This window comes from Rhododendron vialii, chromosome 2a (assembly GCF_030253575.1).
Source record: "Rhododendron vialii isolate Sample 1 chromosome 2a, ASM3025357v1".
Taxonomy (NCBI): Eukaryota; Viridiplantae; Streptophyta; class Magnoliopsida; order Ericales; family Ericaceae; genus Rhododendron; species Rhododendron vialii.
This window is the reverse complement of record NC_080558.1, coordinates 45,662,653-45,682,628: the sequence shown is the minus strand read 5'-3', so window position 1 is coordinate 45,682,628 and position 19,976 is coordinate 45,662,653. Positions and strand designations below refer to the sequence as shown.

Sequence of the window (19,976 nt, the reverse complement as noted above, 5' to 3'; positions counted from 1 at the left end):
TGGTGCAGTTGGTTGAAATTTGTATGTAAAACTCAAGAGACTTGGGTTCAAAACCCAATAGGAGAAATAATGTGGGATTTTTATTAATTTCTCTCTAAACAACCACGGTTTTATAATAAAACTGAAATGTTAAGCTATTAAAGGTCACAGTTTTATCATTTTTAATCATAGTTTTTATGTTTTTAGTCACGATTTTAATGAGTTCTAATCATGGTTTTTATCTTGTGGTTAAAAGATAGATACTTTTAGTTACACATTGATAGACCACGATTTTAAATGCGAGATTAAAAGTGAAAGATCACACCAAATGACCGAGATCTTTATCTATTTTTGTAGTAGTGTCACTGTCAAACGGTGATCAAATTCTTACTGAGTTTGGGAAGGTGCTTCTTGGTCGAATACGTCATTAGGAATCAAATTCACATCCCCGTCAATTCCAAACATAAGCATCATGAAACGATAAAAATATGATCACATTCAAATTTCTCCTCAAGATTACTGTCATTCAAGCCAAGCATACACAACTATCTAACGGATACTGGGATGGCCTTAGTAATTTTCATAAACATCACAAAACAACTAACCTAAAAACTCATATAGTATTTGCGTAATTAACAAACTCATATACTATAAAGAACATATACAGTATGGGTTGTTTCCATCAAGCACATGAAACACCGACAGAGGCGGTACTAGTAAACCGATCCGAGACCGACCGCCCCACCAACGCCGAGTTATAATCTGGCGAGCCATCGTGGTAGTCCCTGCCGCCTTCCGCAACCTCCGGTATCGTGTAAAGCGCGCCGGGCCCGTAGAAAAAATGATTGTCGAATCCGCCTTTCGCCCCGTCTCTCTTCTTGAGCAGCGGATTGCTGCTGCTTTGTTTCGGTCCGAAAACGAACCGAACAAGCTTCTGAAACGACACGGAAAATTTCGATGAGTACTTTTTTGCCACGTGTTGCGTCGGTAGTGGTTTCCGCGGCGGTGGTGGCGGCGGGCGGGCCGCCTGACGGTCCGATAGGTGGGGCATGGAGAGAGTTCTCGATGATATGGCTGAGTGAAGCTGGCGCTCGAGCGATTTGCGTTCGAACGAGTCGTAGAGTGAACTACCGCAGTCCCAGACGAGAGACACGGGTTTCTCTTGTGCCTTTTCCATTGTTTTGAGAGAGAGAGAGAGAGAGAGAGAGAGAGAAGACGGGAAGTGTGTTTGGGTTATGTAGTGGCAGGTTAGGTGGGAACGCGTTGGATTAAGATAATGACGACCAAATCTTGAAAGGATTTGTCTGGTCGTTAACGTCATGATTAAGCGGTCTCCTTTATAATGTTTCAGATTTGAAACCATCGTCGATTTTTATTGGGTCGGTCTATACAAAATATTATCCCGATTTTCATTTGGTTCCCCGAAAGGTGAACTTGATTCGTCACGTATTATTTAAGGTGCGCAGAAGATAATCCGAAAAGCTTGCTTAGCTTTAATAAAGTTTATGATGAGAAGGCAGATATTAAACTAGTCACGGCCTCCTTGCATGGACCATTGAATTCTGTATCCGTGTTAGGGAACTTTCCGTTTGACAACCAAGGCATTAAATAAGGAGATATGGTCGGCCATGAGGCTCTTGTTACTTTTTATTTTAATGTTTTTTTTTTGTTAAGATAAGCTTCTCTAGTTTTCTAGATTTTTATTTTTATTTTTTGTCAGGAGATATAAATCAGCAGAGATTAGTGGGGGTGTTAGGACTTAGGATTAGCAGGTGGTCCAGAGGTTATCTATAACCCTGACCTTTAAAGGACCTGCCCCTGTGGGGCTCGAACCCAATACCTTCCACAAAGGGAAAGTAGTGACTTACCAATTGCATAAAGCAGTTGTCTAGTTTTCTAGATTAATGTTGAGATAATTTGAAACTTGGGGAGTTAATTATGAGACTTAATAACATGCCGAAATTCGGATAATTGATCCAAGTATTCCAATGGGATCAACTAAATTAAAACAAGTTCACGAATCGGTGGTGTTTCTAGTTTCGGATAATAGAAGGTGTACGACTGCTCTTACGCCTACGATCTGTCTGTTTGACCGGATAGAGTCTCATATTGGAGTACATCTTTATAGGATCATATATCCTAGGTTTGGGTTTGGCCATCCATACCTAATCAACCTTACTATTATTTCTAAAAACGGAATTTCGGCAAGTATTGATTAGTATCCGATTAATGTAATTTTGACAAGATTATTATTCTCGGCAGGCTCTAAAATATGCAAAATGTCTCCACAGATGACCGATATATGCTAATAATAAGATAAGATGTCACGCAAAACACGGGGGTCTAAAAAATGGGTCTGCCGAATAATGGAGGACGACTCAATGATTAACATTTAACAATATCACTGTACAGTAGTTTATGCTTTAATCTTGGATTCTTGATTAGTGGGCCAGCTAAATAAGTGCTAAATAGTATTGAAATGATCATTATTATTCATATATTTCACGAGAGATGCTACATACACTATATTTTATGTGGGGTTCATTTCGAGTCCCATAAAAATTCAGAAAAAATATTCATAAATTCTAAAATATTGTTTTATGGGGTCCTGTAAAAAATTAGTTCCAACGGATATCGGTAAGTATTACTTCTTGATTCGTAGGGATGAAATTGCTTAACTGTGCAATTTCGCCACTACAAATCTAGAAATAATACTTACTGATATCCGTTGGAGCTGATTTTTTACAGGACCCCATAAAATAATATTTTAAAATTTATCGGTATTTTTTGAATTTTTCTGAGATCCGAAATGGGCCCCATATAAAATATAGTATAACTATATAGTGTAAAAAGATGGCGTACCTATCTTTAGTGTTCATGTATATCCAGAGAGATGCACACATTTCTCTGGGTTGAGCTGGTGGTCAAGACGAAACGTAGGAATTTGTTCCCTCTTAATTTTGGTCTCACGTTTCAAACATCTCATGTGTTATTAACTCATTTTGGGACCCTTCCATACACATCTATGCCTTGGCTTTAAACGGGGCGCCACTAGTGGACGGTAGAATTTGTGATTCTAAATTAGTCAAGTTGTGTACATAAACTGGCCGGAACATCTGATCATTAAAAAAAATGCACGTTTCAACAATGACCGTGAAACTAGGGGAGTAATAATGACCTTCAAATAACATTTGAGTAGCCACACTCTCTCTCTCAAGCTGGAAGAGGATGTCAGGATGAAGAATATCTCCCTCTTGTCGGTTGAAAACGTGTGGAGTCGAAAGGATTTATTCACTAATAAGTGACTAATCACTCGTGTGGAGAACTCTATGAAAAACCATGCATGTGACATGGCCTATGTGGTACTCTCGATCAATGAATTATCAAAACACAAGCTATGCATGTGGTTGTCTCTGAATTATCTAATATAAGTGTATGCTGTAATCATGAAGTTTGTCGCCACGTAATTTGTTGAGAATATCACTTGAAAACGTCACATGGAACACCGGAAAGCGTTGAATAAATACTCCTTTTATTATAGATGAAAATTACTTTTTGATGGATCCCACTCATCCTCCACTAATGATGGTAAGGAAATTATTTGACGGACCAGGGGACCTATCCGCCGAGATGAAATCTTAAACATTGATTGCCGAACGAAAAGCTCGGACCGTGCACTACACCCTATAGTGCACTCCTGCACTATAGGGTTCGAGTTGCAATGGAATGTTTGAACATGTAGCCGTGAACATGTTTGAAGATTTAGCCGAATTTGCCAGAAAGGAAAGAATAAGAAAAGGAAGAAACGAAACTGAGAAAACACATTTGTAGGTAGTACCAATATACAACAATGTTTGCACTGCACACTTTGTTGTATTTCCAGTACAAGAAACTGTGAACCCGCCGCAGTGTTTCATCATTTCTCTTAACGAAACCAAAATGCAGCCGTCGGGATTTCGCACTTTCATTGATTCCCCATGTACCGATGCTTTCCAGAACGGCATAGTTTCACAGCATCGAGGGATTACGAATGAGATCGCAAACTCTGCTATTCGAAGAAGGTCAATCAACCACATTACTGCTGAAGAGCTTGAACTGACTGGCATCAAGAACCAACTGCCTTATAGAAGAGAATGCCCCCAAGAGTCCTACGCCGGTGAAGACAACCATAATGGAGATATTGACCCAATAGATGAGGGACGATCTCGGTGGCTTAAAGCTAATGTTGTAGAGAAGCATGGGGAGTATGAAATCCAAGGGGATGAATCCAATTGCTCCTACTACAGCGTTAACGTCACCAAAGAACGGAAGCATCGCTGCGAAAAATCCGCAGAATATCATGTAGATTGTCCGAAGAACTAGTCTTGGGATTAAGTTTCGTTTGGAGAACATCCCTTGCTTCACATCTGCTGATTTCTTTTCCATGATCTCAAATGCTACTTGAGAATAAACCTGTGTTTTTGATGAAGAGGATCAAAACATGTTGGAAAAAGTTTCTTCGAATATATGTAATCGTACTCACAAACTTCTTCTTTAAACCATCTTGCAACTTCTCGATTTTTGGTTGCAGTTTTGTTGAGTATTCTTTTTCTCATCCTCATTAGTTTTTAGCACAATTAAATTCAACTATATGAAAACATCTATATGTCCTCTCAAGAATGGTTTCTTTCCTAAAAATTTATCCGAAAATAAGTTCTGAAAATCATCGACTGCAAAAATATTCACAGATTCGGATAACTGTAAGCAAACAGGGCGGTAGCAACTTACAAGGCCGATGGCAAAGAGTTGGAGGAGAACAAAGACAATGGCAAGGCCTAGAAGCCAAGTTGGAGCCAAAGAAGGCCCTTCGTCAGGCATTAAGCTCTTGAGAATGTTCGAGTTAGATTGGTTCCCAAACGCCCAGTATCCAGACACTGCAGCGGAATAGAAAGTAACGAAAATTACAGCGTAACACATCATAAGTCCTTTCAACATCTTCCCGGCGACTGGTGGAGCCAGAGTTGCCTGTATTGTTGACATGGCAGGATTTCAGATCAGATGTGAATCACGATATTTATCCATTCTATGTTTTCAATTATGCCAATGGCTTTTCTCTCCATCTGATGCTTTGCATATGTAATACGAATATTCTTGGTCTTCAAGGTATGAAAAAAGTCGAGTGAAAGGAAGCAACTTACTTGAATTTCAGGTAGTATCCCATTCCCGTAAAGGGAAGCAATAATGGAGATGGAAGTGAATGCACTGAACACCATCGCCGATTCTGAAGTTTCTAAAGAATAGTCCTTCGGCGGAGCATTTTTTGCAGTACCTGCACAACATAAGGCCTGCGAAATCAGTCTTTATCAAAGCAGATTGTGCCGACAAGAAACATGATACTATCTCTTTCCACTATGTGTATAAGACATGAATCTATATTCTTCATGGACCTTGAAGAAGTCACCAAAAATATTAGTCCTTCAAGTAGAAAAAGCAAATTACAGTCCAACATGCTATGTTAGAAAATCTTCTCGTGCCAAGTCGAGAAAGAGATGGTTGAATCAAAACAAAAGGCAAAGTCTTTGAAGATGCTCTGTGTGTGTTCCCTAATTGCACGCGCTACCATCAATCACAAGCTTAAATTCCCGTCGATCAACTTAACAATTGATTTCAGTACATTTTTCAGACCAAAATCATATGTTATTAATCGAGGGTCCTGGCGCCTACAATGGGCCTCAAATGAGCAGTTCACAAGTGCCTCACGGGCGTTCTGGTGTGGCTTAGATAGTTCACCCTTCACATATTTACATCCTCTGTTTTTGCTTCCCACTTTCATCCTCCTGGCTTAGGATATAACCTGTTAGTCTTAGCACATACTTTGTAGTTTTGAGCCAAGGAGCAATACAAATCCAAGAGAAGTGCCAAATGTGCACTCGATTAAAAAGTCGACATTTTGGAAATTTGTCGTAAGTTGTAGAAGCCTCGCAAAAATGTACATAAGCTTGTTTCAGTGGTGATTACAAGCACAAAATCCACATCTTGTACCCAGGATACAATTCACTCACTAGAATACTTGATGCAGTGCCCTCAGATAAACATATATATTTTGCGGTACACAGCAGCTGATGAATTTTTTACTGTCTTCTGTATCGGATACATAGTGGAAAACTAGGGTGAACCATGGACGTGCCCAAAGTAGGAGAACCGTGAAAGTAAATGTTTTGTTCTTTCGTTGTGCATTTTGGTTGATTATTGTTCTGTGTGTGTGTGTGGTTCTGGATCAAATCCAGAGCTGTTATCAACAAGAAATAGGCACTGGTAACATGTACGACGTCAGAGCGAAACAGATATTAATTTTACCTGCATGAACACAAGCACCAACCACCAGAAAAGTGTAGCCTAAGCTGAGGAAGAGCGAAACCAAGTTGATGTGTCTGAGAGAGTGGAAGGTTGGGAGCTGAGAAAGAACTATCATAACCACGGTCGCAATCGCTATGAACTCGTACAATTTCATCGTCCCGTTGGGCGAAAGGTTTGAGTACATGATCTTGTGCAGCCATGGAGTAGAAATTTTATCAGAATCACGGGGGGGTAAAACTGGCAGCTAGATGTTGTAATCCCCTCAAACTAGCTACTTATCCAGTTTCCCACCGCTATAGTACCAGAAGCAATGAGTTAAGCAATACCTGGAGGCATTCACCAGCAAGCAGAATAGCTCCAATGCCAATGCCGGTGTTGATGGCTGTCTGGATGAATATTACAAAATAAAACATCCATCCGGACCCTATCACAGAAAACAAAAACGCGTTTTAATAAAATAAAAATGGAAATACACGACTAATGCTAGCTGCTCCTGAATGAGATGAGGCTCTCTGGTCCCATTTGCTTCTTTTTTTGGTTAGGGGGGCTCTATCTCTTTGTTATAATTGTACTAAGCAAACAAACAAAACCAAGAGGGAATTGTGAGTATATAATGGTGAAAACTAAACAGTGCCCCGGGGCATTGCTCCCGGATACTGAAAGGAAGACTGATAATGCTCTTATTGTTGCTCTCGTTCCTGTTCTTGTCAAAGCTTGGAATTGACATGTTAATAATAAGTGAGACTGCTTCCGATGGATGTTCGATGTTTTCCTATAAACTCGATCCCAGAAGATCCTCGTACGAAAGCTAAAATCAAATTGCGGTACAGGATGCTTATTTCTCATTCTCTCATGGCAAAAGATTAACAAAAATCGAATCGGGAAATTTTGAAAAGTATATCAACTTAGTAACAAAATTAAAGTTGAATTAAGCTCCTTACCAACAACGGAATGGTTCAGATTTGTGTTTCGTTGTAACAAAGTTATTTTTACTTTTTGTCATGTGTTACAAGAATCTACCGTAACCCCAATCAACCCTTCCGATCATAGGACCTCAATTTTCTCTGTATAGGAAGAGGATCCTCTTCAGTCTATGAAAAGGGACTGGACCGTCAAGTTGGCCCATTTGTGGCCTTCCCGGGCCCATTTCGATGATCCAACCCGTCCACATTCTTGAGGTGGTCAATAAAATCAACCACGTCAAAATTAGGTTGATCGGATACCAATTGATATAATGTTTGATCGGATACCGGTTGATATAATTTTGGAATACAATTCTCTTGAGAAAAATGGGTTAAATGAGTTCCAAATAGATGTTGTAATCTTGTTATGTTCTACGACAAATGTGTTCCGAATTCATATCAAACAATATCCTATCAACCAAATTTTCGATATGACTGATATTGTCAACAAGCTCCAGAATACTAAACGGTTTGGATCATCAAATTGGACCCGAGAAGGACCCACAAACAGATCAATTGCACGGTTCAGTCCATTTCCATGAAAGGCTTCCCTCCGTATATTAGTTGAACCTACAACTTCACAGCATCCAAGTACAAAAGTTGGGCAAAGTGATCAACGAAATCCAATTGCAGGTGGAAGGCAGGGAAAAGTTAATGCCAGGGCAACTCTACTAGACCGATAGATACTGGACCACTTCTATTCAAAGTCAACTATAGAAAACAGACAAAGCCAAGCCTGATCCCACTTTTGAGTTCTCTACGCACATCAAAGCTAAGCCGAAGGGTTAGTCTGGTGGGTTGGTGAATTTTCTCCCCACTCAATTGATTACAATTCTATTTTTGAGAGTAAGTCGTAAGAAAGAAATTTATGTGAACCTCTTAGTCCCGGCATAGATGGCTTGCATTTGATCAGACCGTGAAAGTAAATGAATAAATCAAGAAGCACGTAAGTTGGCCTAGACATCTCTAACCGCCAAAAATAAATCCTAACTAAGCACAACCCTTTAAGGTCCACTTGTCCACTTGTGTATATTTTCCATTATAGAGACCAAGAATGTGGGTAGGTTTAGGCGAACTTATCACGACTTGGCACCAAAGAAAAATTGTATGGCACCTACTTCTTTTTTTTTTTTTTTTTAAGGTAGAGTGTACCGGATCAGCTTGCGCGAACCTTGGAATATTCCCTACAGCCTCTCCCACAACCATTTCACACGCTTACGCATGGGGTACTTGCTTACATTTAGGTTGAGTTTGGTCCAAATTAATTAATTTTAATTTAACTTTTAGTTACTTTTTTAGATTTTTGTCATAATTTTTACAACACCCCTGTCGTCCCGACGAGGGTATCAAAAAGTAAAAAATATAGACCAAAGTTGAAAATAATTCATGTAATACAACACTAAGGATACTAACTTTTTTCGTCTTTAGTGAACTTTCTTCTATCGTTGTCAATATTTTTACACTTTTGCGGTTCCTCTCATACATCTCATCGAAACGAGTGATTAATATAAAAAACTTGACCCGAATCTAATATAAATAAAGAAAATGCGAAAAAATACTCGCTTAAAAAGATACAGTAAAAAAAATTCAAGCCAAGGCAATTATATACTTCTACGTCCCAAAATCTTTGTCCGTCCCACAAAATGATAACAAACGATAACTTAAAAATAACAAAAAATTTCCACAACAATTCAAAAAAAAAAAATCTACAATTTAGTATATATCAACGAGTTCTTTTTATATATATAAAGAGTATGATTCTTTGAAATACTTCACAAAAAAAATATTGGCGTAAGTAACAGAATTAGTCGAGATGCGAACCAACAAATTCACATGCCAGAATTGCTTTTTTATGAGAAAAGTCTACTCAATAACGTAATACTAACATGATTTTAAATCAGATAAACTGCAACCATGTGGGGGCAGTCAACGAGTTGATTCTGAGATATCAAGATCGGGCACGTTCACGTCAGCGACAAGGAAGCCTTAAAGACAGGGGACACCTAAACAATAAAAAATAGTACTTCTATGTAATTAACGCGTCGTAACCACTACTTCACACGAGCGGTGGACTAGACCGTATCTTTTGTCATTTTGGGACTGGGTCAATTTTAAGGATCCAAATCGTCCATGTACTTACGTCTCGTTGCCAGTGTTTTAAAAATCGGAATTAATCGACGATTGATCGGTGAAAGATGAATGAATCCGACTATCAAAATAGTAGGAAATACAAAAACTGCATAGCGACGTCCACTGAGAGCATTCACAGTGGTATAATCAAAATTAAAAAATTGTTAAAGTTAACAACATTTGCTCAAAAAATAGCTCACATTGGAATAACCAAACTTAGCAACCTCTTAGCAACTCATCAAATTTTAGCCCTTGAATAATCAAAATTAGCAACATTTTGTCAATAACCAAACTAAATCTACATTTTTATAAAAACAGTTTCAAAAACCTACTCTCTCCTTCATTTTCAACATGTTTCTACGAAAAATACTTTTAAAAACTATTTTTATTTTTTTGCAAAAACTGTTTTTATATCCCAAAACAGTTTTTTATAAAAACAGTTTTTCCCAATACAGTTTTTTTGTCAAAATAGTTTTTTTATTAAAACCTTTTTTTCAAAAACTGTTCTTTTTAATTTTTTTTCAAAAACATTTTTTTTTACTTTTTTCGAAAACTGTTTTTTTTTAAATCAAAGTTTTCAAAAAATTATTTTCTCTTTTTTCAATAACCTGTTTTTCTTAGTTTGAAAACTATTTTTTATGTCACAATTTTTAGATTTTATAAGTTGAATATGTGATGTGACAAATTTTGGTTATTCAATTTTGATTGTACCACTGTGGACCTCTCCATTGCTAACCTTAGCAACCCTTTAAATGAATAACCAAAAAATAATGTGACAACTTTTGATTATTGATTATTTCAATCTGGATGCTATCTGGATGCTCCGAGAAGCCAAATTCATATTGTTTATCTAATATATACCTTTTTGAAAGATTGACTTTTTCTAATTAGGTAACCGATCGACATTATTCTTGACATTCCGTCCCAAAAAAATTGTCGGATCATCAAAATGAGAAATTAAAAATAAGTGCAAAGTCTACTTATTCATTCAATGAAGAAAAATTCAAAATTTTTTTTTATATAAATTAAAAGAAGTCATAGTTAGTAATTAGCGAAAAAAATGCCTTAACTTTAAGTTTACATCTTGAAAATGCAATCTTCAAAAGTGGGTCGGTCAGTCCCAAAATCCACGGCGAGATTCACTGAGAGAAGCCAGGCTTACCTAAGACGTCGGCGGCGAGCTCGCGGAAGCGGATGTGGCGGCGCCCTTCTTTCTCGCAGCGCTCGAGCACGAGGGACATGAGCTGGTAGGAGTAGAAGGTGACCACCCCCATCACCGTCAAGCACAAGAACCCCGGCACCCACCCCAGTCCGCGGAACGCGTACGGCAGCGTCAGTATCGTCGGACCCACGATCGCCGTCGTCAGGTGGAACCCCGCGTGCCACCATTGCCCTGCACGTACATGTATATACCGCGATTAACACGAATTGTGATATATGTATACGGGTGAAATTGCTGTAAATTTTCGTTTTGGCTTTAATTGGACCCCGCTTGGAGAGAGGGTAGAGCAGTCTTTTTTTGTTTTTCACCTTTTGATTCCAAGACGAAAGCTGCACCGGCGTCGTCTTCTCGACTGGAATCTGGCAAAGGGTCGGGTGTTGGAGGGTCTTCCATTATCTTTTGGTAATCCAGCTTGGAGAGAGAGAGAGAGAGAGAGACAGGGAGATAGGGAGAGGGAGAGGGAGAGGGAGAGGGAAGAGGGTAGAGAGGGAGGGAAGAGAGAGAACTGAAAAGGTAGTTGTAGAAACGTCTAAGACTATACGAGGCAGATTTGAAAGCAATTGGTAGTTATGCTCAAAGGCTATAATTCTCTTTGAAGTTTATCTAATCTATAAATATAAAACCCATTTGGATTATGTAAAGGAACGCTGGTACAGGTTACAGCAGGTTGTGTACAGCCGCGCACATACCACTTTTGCTTCCGTCTAAAGTTCTGCAAAGATGATTGGAGCCGTTTATTTTGTTCAAAATACTTCGTTTAGGGTAGCCTAAATTTTGAAGCAAAGTTGAATGATTCATAAACACCCTTCTCGATATCGGATTGAGGTGGTTTTTTACAGGGACTCTAAACGAAATATTTTGAATAACATGAGCGACTCCGATCATCTTTGTGGAACCCAAGACGGCCCAAAAGCGGTCTGTGCACGTCTGCTGTACACAACCTGCAGTACCTTTAGCTTTACTGTATGTAAAGCGAGGAAGGACACTGTTTTGTCGTCTTATATGTAAATTTACAGTGTTAACCTTTCATGAGTTAATTTATTACACCTGGAACGCAATATTGTAAATGCACATCACAATATGACAAAAAAATTAGTACAATTAGGAAAAAAATTAGTAAAATGGGAAGTATGAAAATCAATTACCTTGTACTCTTTCCGTCCCAATTTATTTGTCACAGTTCTATTCTAACTGGATAAAAAAACTAGTTATATTTTTAAATTAGTAATGAATTTTATATCCAATATGGATCTTATTTGATAGATCTCGATTTGTTCTATAATACAATGTTTTCAAAATCACCTAAAACATTATAAATTACAATATATAATCAATTAAAAAGTAACACAAATTCTCAAAAGTAATCATTCAATTGGGACGGATGGAGTATAAATGAACATTGCATTCACATCCTTCTCAGAGAATTCCGTAAAGGTCAAAATCATATTACGATTACATCATGGGTTGGTCAGGAGGCCAGGCATGGGAAAGGAAAGGATTGCTTTTTTGGTATCTTGTGTAAGTTTAGTTACGGTTTTAGCCTTGAGCATAACTACCTTCAACAGGCTCAAAAGCGAAGAGGGAAGGTTGGATTGAACTAGCATAGTGACCCCATTCAATTGAAAAACCCACCCGACCTGAAATGAGAGTCAAGAAAAATTTGAGCTTAGATAGAGAAAGAGAAGTGTAGAAACCACTTTGAAGCGTGGAGGAAATGTTCTTTGAAGCGTGGAAGCTAATCTATACGGCATTCACGTCCTTTCTTAGAGAATTTGGTGATGGTCAAAATCAGATCATTACGACTACAGAATGGGTAAGAAAAATTGTGGAGTGGAGGGCAACGGAAAAGGATTGATTTTTTGGCATCTTTTGGAATCGTAGTTACGATTTTAGCCTTGAGCATAACTACCACAAGCTCAAACACTCGGCGTTGGGCACTTGGGCTAGTTGTGTTGATAAATGAACCAAACGAGCTAATCACAGTTGATTGTTAGGGTTTGGTTTGAAAACTTAACGAGTTATAAAAATATGTTCGAGATAGGGCTTGTTTATGAGACGCACTGATCTCCGGCGAGCTTTAATCGAGCCACCGATCTTGAGTAATTTGAATTTTTTAAACATCGCAAGTCGAACAACAGTAATTTTTCGAGCTTGGTTCGAAAGCTTAACTGGTTTCATAAATATTTTCAAGCTTGATTTGTTTATGTACCAAGTTGATCTTAAATGAGATTTTAACGAGCAAACACGAGCTTGAATTCGAGCAGTTGGATCAGGTTCACTTATGAGCCCTAACTAGTAGTCACCTCAAATGGACGGGTTTGTTTTCTACCAACTGCTTTTTTTAGGGGGGTGTTTGGATATAAAATTAACCCGTTTTTCATGTTCCGATTGAGTGTTTGGATGGCAAAGACAGAATTCATTCGGCTAGAAAATGAATTATTGCAAATGACAACGAGTTCAAAAATAAAGGTAGAGCCAATGCACAATATGAAGGTGCCAGAGATGGCGTCGGTTTCTGGCAGATGAATAAATAGAGGGCGGAGCGAGCATGTGCAGAAGAGGGCCGGGATTTAATTCGACAACGTAAAACACTCATCATTTATATGTACGTAAAACACTCATCGTTTTATATGTAAAACACTCCTCAAGCAATGAAGTACTCCAAAATTAGTCGATCAACATTACAATGGAATGGATCCATCAATTAGGTCATCTCTTTATAGTGTAGTTGAGATCTACATTAGAATACTAGTGAGATCTTACATAAACCAATCCCCTAAGATCTTTTTTTGTAGTATGCTCTAAAGCAACCTTCATTAGAGGACGAGGCACTAGAAAGTAAGAGAAGTTTTTGGGTGTTGGGCAGGTACCACACACATGGTACCTCGCAGCTAGGCGATCTCAGCCGTACTTTCTATATGTGTTGATTATGCACCCCTCATGAACCAACCACCAGCCAATCATGCTATCCTTACCTTCCCCTTCGATTCCGCTTATGCTGCAGTATAAATCTCGGACCCTTGATGCCAGCAGCTCCATCCGTTTTGCAGTATGGACAACACACGAATCCGCTAGGATTTGGTGCTTATTACTCCCTCCATCCCAATTTGTTTGTCCAATTGTCAAAATTCGTGTCTTTCAAAAATATACTTATATCTTACATTTTATAATGTTTTTTATGATATTGAAAATTTTGTATAATTAATAAAATTAATTGAGATCTATTAAACAAGATCCATATTGCATATTAAAAACATTACGAATTGAAAATTATAGACAATTCTTTAAGAGGTCAAACGCTCTCAAAAGTCAGAAATGGGACAAACAAACAGGGACGGAGGAAGTATTATTATTTTTCTAGTGACGTCGTCTCCGGGCATCGCTTGAGACCCTTTCAAAAAGAGGAGATAGAGTAGTCGGGTGAGAGGAAGGAGAGGGAGGGAGGGAATAAATCTGACCCGCCCAAAACACGTTTGGATTGCTGGGATCGCCGACGGGTACCACCACGTGGTACCCGCTTGGCACCTAAAAATTCTCAGAAAGTCAAAGCCAAACAAAAAGTGATAATTAGGCCTCATTCTTGTAAACTTTTTTATTTTTTTTTTATTTTGTGTATTTTGTTCGTCTTTTCTGAATTTTTGTTAGATTCAAGTGATATTGTTTGGATTAATCCATTATAAACGAAAAAAATTCACTAAAGATGAGAAAAGTTTTAAACAACTGTCTTATTTGTCTAAAGTGCTGTTTTATTTGAATTTTTTTAACATCGGTTCACATTTTTATACTTTTTTGATTCGTCTAGTCAAGACTAACGATTCAATTAACTCCAAAAATTATGACAATGAAAAGCTAAACAAAAAATTTTGAAAATAAAAAATACTAAAATAAATTTTAGACTTATAAATTTATAAGAAAGCAGACTTCTCATGCGTGCCTAAGAACTTAACAAAAAGGCTGTGCTTGGTTGGAATAACATTTTTAAAATTAACAAGGAAATGGTTTCGTCCTAACTTTTTAATATACTCCGTTCCACACGCCGGAGAAAAGGCCGAACCTAAGGTTTCATCCAAATACCCAATCCGTAGTTGAGTTTCCAATGAGCTGTAGGACTTGCTGGCACTGATAGATGCATAAATGGCCGGTTACATTTTTTCTTAATTAGAGATTATTGTTAGTTTTTTAATCATTTACATTGAACTATTATTTTGCAGGAAAAAGATTATAACAATTGATATTTCGGCCGTTGAATAATTCCTAGAGCGCAAAGTCAGATTTTATTTGATGTCAAGTCGAGGACTGGGTTAGCACATTTGTTCAAGCATTGTCGGCTCGTAGCACAGGTGGAATGTCAAGTCGGATTAGCACATTTGTTCAAGCAGGAAAAAGAATATAACAATTGATATTTCGGCCATTGAATAATTCCTAGAGCGCAAAGTCGGATTTTATTTGATGTCAAGTCGAGGACTGGGTTAGCACATTTGTTCAAGCATTGTCGGCTCGTAGCACAGGTGGAATGTCAAGTCGGATTAGCACATTTGTTCAAGCAGGAAAAAGATTATAACAATTGATATTTCGGCCGTTGAATAATTCCTAGAGCGCAAAGTCGGATTTTATTTGATGTCAAGTCGAGGCTCGTGATCGAATTTTCTTTTGAAATAAAAATAGAACATAAGCACGTGGGGGTGTTCAAATCCCTTTTGGAATTGATTGGGTAGTATTAGAACTCCAAGACAATATTAGTTTCCATATTATTCGGTCAAGACTAAAGAAGGGAAAAGAGGAAAAGGAAACATCATTATACGTCGGGAAAATGACGGCCCAGGACATGTTTTGATAATTAATGTCCGCTAAGGACAAGCTAAGAACATTTATTAATACTGAAAATGTCCTTAACGGGTATTAATTATTAAAACACGTCCTTGACTGTCATTTTCCCTTATACGTCAGCACTGGTCCACCATTTCACCGAGCAAAATGCATGAAATAGTTGGCCCAATGCTGATATGTAAGAATATTGTAAGTATATATATATTGTAGGATTTTGTTGTAAGTCTGACATTTTTGTTAGGAAAAGAAGTCTTTACAAAGAAGGAATTGGTTTCTCGTAAGGCAAATTCTGGGCAGCACATATAAAAGGGGGAGAAGGGGCCGCACGAGAGGGTAGTTCGGCTGGGAACAGAATAGGGGAAGCTCGTAAACACCATTAGCCCATGGCCGGCTAAACTCTTTTTTAGGGGAAAATGAAGCTCGCGCCAAGTAACTTCTTATATGTATAAGTTTGGTTTTAATATTCGGATCGATTGTTAACTAGAACTCATTATATTTAAGTTTTATGGGATGATTTTGACAAAGATGAAAGCAGCTAAATGTAACACCGAAGATGGCCTTTGCCATTTTTTGGCATCAACTTTGCCATATACTTTAATTCTCTGAACTTTGACCTTTTCAACTTGAATGACTTAGGTGGACTGGGTTAGCACATTTGTTCAAGCATTGTCGGCTCATAGCACTGGTGGAATGTTCACTTCTCTTTTCAGTGGTGATCAAAGTTCGAGTCCCTCAAGGAGCAGGTTTTGGGTTTAAGACTACGGATAGTCTTTGAAACCCACCTTTCCATTGACTAACGTATTAACACCCCGCTAATGTATATCGTCTGACAAAAAAAGAGAGGCTTGTAGGTAGTCAATACTGGGGCCAAAGCCATAAAATACTCCTATTGATCACACATGTAGTTTGCCCTACTCTATTCAACATTTATGCCCAATATAACAAACGCTCTAGGCTCTAGCTAGTGCAGTAGAGTATGCACCTACCCTTTTAACCAAAAAGAAAAAAGAGAGTGCATACCTACGGACCTACCCTCTAACAATTCAATGGTTTTTCTCAAACAACTAGTATCATTTGTTGGTCATTTGAAATTGGTTGTAGGTTTGGTGATGTGACACAAAATGACAAATTCTTGGTGCCATTTTTTGGAGAACACGACAAGATAAATGGCCAAAGCCAAAAAAAGAAGAAGAAAAGAAAAAGAAGCAAAAATAGCACACCATTGGAGTACCAATTTTTGCAAAATTTCGCCATTTTTGGCAATTGCTCAAACTATTTTTAGATAACGGGACTAGCTCTAGCCTGGACTTAGCACACAAGATTGAACTCTGCTTGTAGTTATGTATTAATACGCCTTACACTTTAAGAGCCCATTTAACACAGTATGATGTGATGAAAGAGGATCAAGCAAAATTTATGTCCAAGCCCACCTTAAGAGTTAGTGTGTCCTCTCATATTTATGTTCTTTATGTAAAAATAGAATTCACCACTATTTAAACACAATATATTGAAAATTCAGGTTGATCCAACATCAGTAAAATTTTGGTCGAATCATATTTTTCATGGGAATAAATGACAATCACCATTTACCCGCCCATTGCTTGCTAGAGTGTGGCTCGTTTGAATAAACAAAGATGTCTCATTAATCTGATTTTTACATGGATAACGTGCATATTGAGTTTCCATAATTGATGATAGTGGGTTGCTTATATTGTCAAAATATGATGATAGAGGGTTGAAACTTAACTGTAATTGATCAATCCGATGAATGAATTTGAAAAAACATTCTGCATTTCCACTTTGTGACAAGTCTTTTTGTTTTCAATTGAAAAGAGCAAAAAAAAAAAAAAATTGTGAAAATTATACTCCCTATTTAAATAAAATTTCCATTGGATTGCAAAATATAAATTTTCGATGCAACTTAACTCTGCTTGTTTCGACGTAACATACTTTTTTATTTCTCCTTTGCTCGATTAGATATTTGAAAAAGTAATTTCCGACGTACCAAAAGAAAAGATATTTGAAAAAACAGGTAAATCATTTCTAGAGTTCCCCGACTTGTGTCATGAGGCCGAAATAAAACTTACATTCTGAATGCCTGTTTGTCATTTACCCGCCCGTTGCTCGCTAGAGTGTGGCTCGTTTGAATAGACAAAGATGTCTCATTAATCTGATTTTTACATGGATAACGTGCATATTGAGTTTCCATAATTGATGATAGTGGGTTGCTTATATTGTCAAAATATGATGATAGAGGGTTGAAACTTAACTGTAATTGATCAATCCGATGAATGAATTTGAAAAAACATTCTGCATTTCCACTTTGTGACAAGTCTTTTTGTTTTCAATTGAAAAGAGCAAAAAAAAAAAAATTTGTGAAAACTATACTCCCTATTTAAATAAAATTTCCATTGGATTGCAAAATATAAATTTTCGATGCAACTTAGCTCTGCTTGTTTCGACGTAGCATACTTTTTTATTTCTCCTTTGCTCGATTAGATATTTGAAAAAGTAATTTCCAACGTACCAAAAAAAAAGATATTTGAAAAAACAGGTAAATCATTTTTAGAGTTCTCTGACTTGTGTCATGAGGCCGAAATAAAACTTATGTTCTGAATGCCTGTTTGTCATTTTGAGACTTCAAAGTTCAAATACTAAAGTTGGGCCTCTCCATCCATCTTGACACGCAATGGGTTTGAACCGGGTAGACACCTAGATAGTGACGAAATAGGACTTGTCAATTAGAACTCCATCATTTGGAGAAATTTTGGGTACCGGCCGGGTGGGTACCACGTAGCCGTGCACACGTGGTGTCCAAGCATCCTAGTCGGACCGTCTAAAAGTGTGTTAGACGGCCTGGATTGAAACTCTCTCTCTCCTCTCACCCCACCACTCTCTCTCCTCTTCCTCTCTTCAAATCCGAACAGTCCAAAACCAAAATAAACGGTTCAAATGCGCCAAATAAACATTACGCAGTATCCACCCGACACTGAAAAATAGACATGGAGGAAGCCCCACGAGAACGAGAGCGAAAGTGAAAGGGCCTCCGTATGCATCTTGTCATTAATTTTGTTTTTTTTTTTCAGTTTTGACTTGGCGATGACTTTTACATGATTAACGTTCGCAGAGACCAAGTCATAAAAAGGGTGCAGCTTTCTCTAATTGTCTCCTAAACAAACACTATATTATTATTATTATTATATTATAAAAGTGTTGTTAGGGACCCACATGATCAAATGATTCCCATCGGACTCACCCCGTGAATTTATTTTTTGCGTGTTCAACGCTTCAAAAACATCTGTTGAATATGTCTTTGGTTCGTTTGAATATTAACGGCAGATTCACACCGGAGAATTCATACTTGTTAAACGGCTTAAATACATCTTTCGAATATACCTTGGGTAGTCTAATCTATTTACGTTGGATTCACATTTGGAAATCTGTCGAATATGTCTCGAGTTGTTTGATTCACGTCGGATCCACACTAGGAAATTCACACGTGTTAATTAAACAGCTTCAAACGCATCTGCATCTTCATGTGTTTTTTTTTTTTTTTTTGGATCCGTATCCATGTGTTTGAAACATGTTCTGTTTAACTATATAACGGGAATGCAAATTCTAATAGAAATTGGTTCAAAAAGTCTCACTCCTTAATTGGGTTGAAACTGAACTGTAATACTAATTGGGGAATCATGTGTGAAGTTACATTTGAAATTGTTGATTACATTTCAACATTTCTACTTTTTGTTTAAAATTCTAAAAGAGCAAAATTTATTGTGAAAACTATACACTCTAATAAAAATTATATTGAACGTAAACAGACCTCGTCTTGTGAGATTTTGCTTTAGGCCACAAATGGAGTAAGGGCATATTAGCTAGTGCGTGAGAATCCAAAAAAAATAAAAAAATTTAAACCATTATCACCACCAAATCAAAATACTCTTCCAATGCCATTTAATTCTGTTTGTTTCAACGTAAAATATATATTTTATTTTATTTTGCTCGATTAGATATTTTAAGAACCAGGCAAAGCATTTTTAGAGTGCACTGGTTTTTGTCATGATGCCGAATTAAATTAACTTTTGCTCCAAATGCATGTTTGTCATTTTGGAACTTCAAATACCTGGTTGGGCCACTATATGGATCATTTTGATGTCTCGTACCCAAAAATGGAGGGAGGGGGGCTGCAGTCCCCTTGGGAACAGCAGCATGCTGCTGCACCTCATTTTGGGGCTCATCTCGGTCTCGCTCCTTTGATCTGAATCGTTCACTTTGTAGAGTTCGTCGAGTAGAATAACTATGCAAAAAATCAGCTTAATTGGATATAATTAAGTATCTGATCGGAACCTTTTTATCTTAAAAAGAATGCATCCGAAACACTGGATCAAATCCACTCTAACCCATGGACTGAGAGTTATATGGGCTCCGATCAGGTAATTAATGATATCCAATTAAGCTGAATTTTAGCATAGTTGTTCTATTCGACGAGCTCTACAAAATGAACGATTCAGATTATCGGA

At 37.7% G+C, this 19,976-nt stretch overlaps 2 protein-coding genes across 2 annotated transcripts; both read right to left on the bottom strand.

The window, feature by feature from the left end:
• Positions 1-661: 661 nt before the first annotated feature.
• Positions 662-1,156, bottom strand: LOC131317600 (uncharacterized). The gene has a single exon (XM_058347133.1). The coding sequence runs from the start codon at positions 1,154-1,156 to the stop codon at positions 662-664; it is 495 nt and encodes a 164-aa protein (XP_058203116.1).
• Positions 1,157-3,783: 2,627 nt separating this feature from the next.
• Positions 3,784-11,208, bottom strand: LOC131316366 (probable GABA transporter 2). The gene is made up of 7 exons (XM_058345701.1): positions 10,938-11,208; positions 10,570-10,800; positions 6,642-6,739; positions 6,316-6,502; positions 5,157-5,287; positions 4,747-4,983; positions 3,784-4,431 (listed from the first exon to the last, which is right to left on the bottom strand). The coding sequence occupies exons 1-7, from the start codon at positions 11,020-11,022 to the stop codon at positions 4,042-4,044; spliced, it is 1,359 nt and encodes a 452-aa protein (XP_058201684.1). The 5' UTR covers positions 11,023-11,208; the 3' UTR covers positions 3,784-4,041.
• Between the last annotated feature and the right edge of the window lie 8,768 nt (positions 11,209-19,976).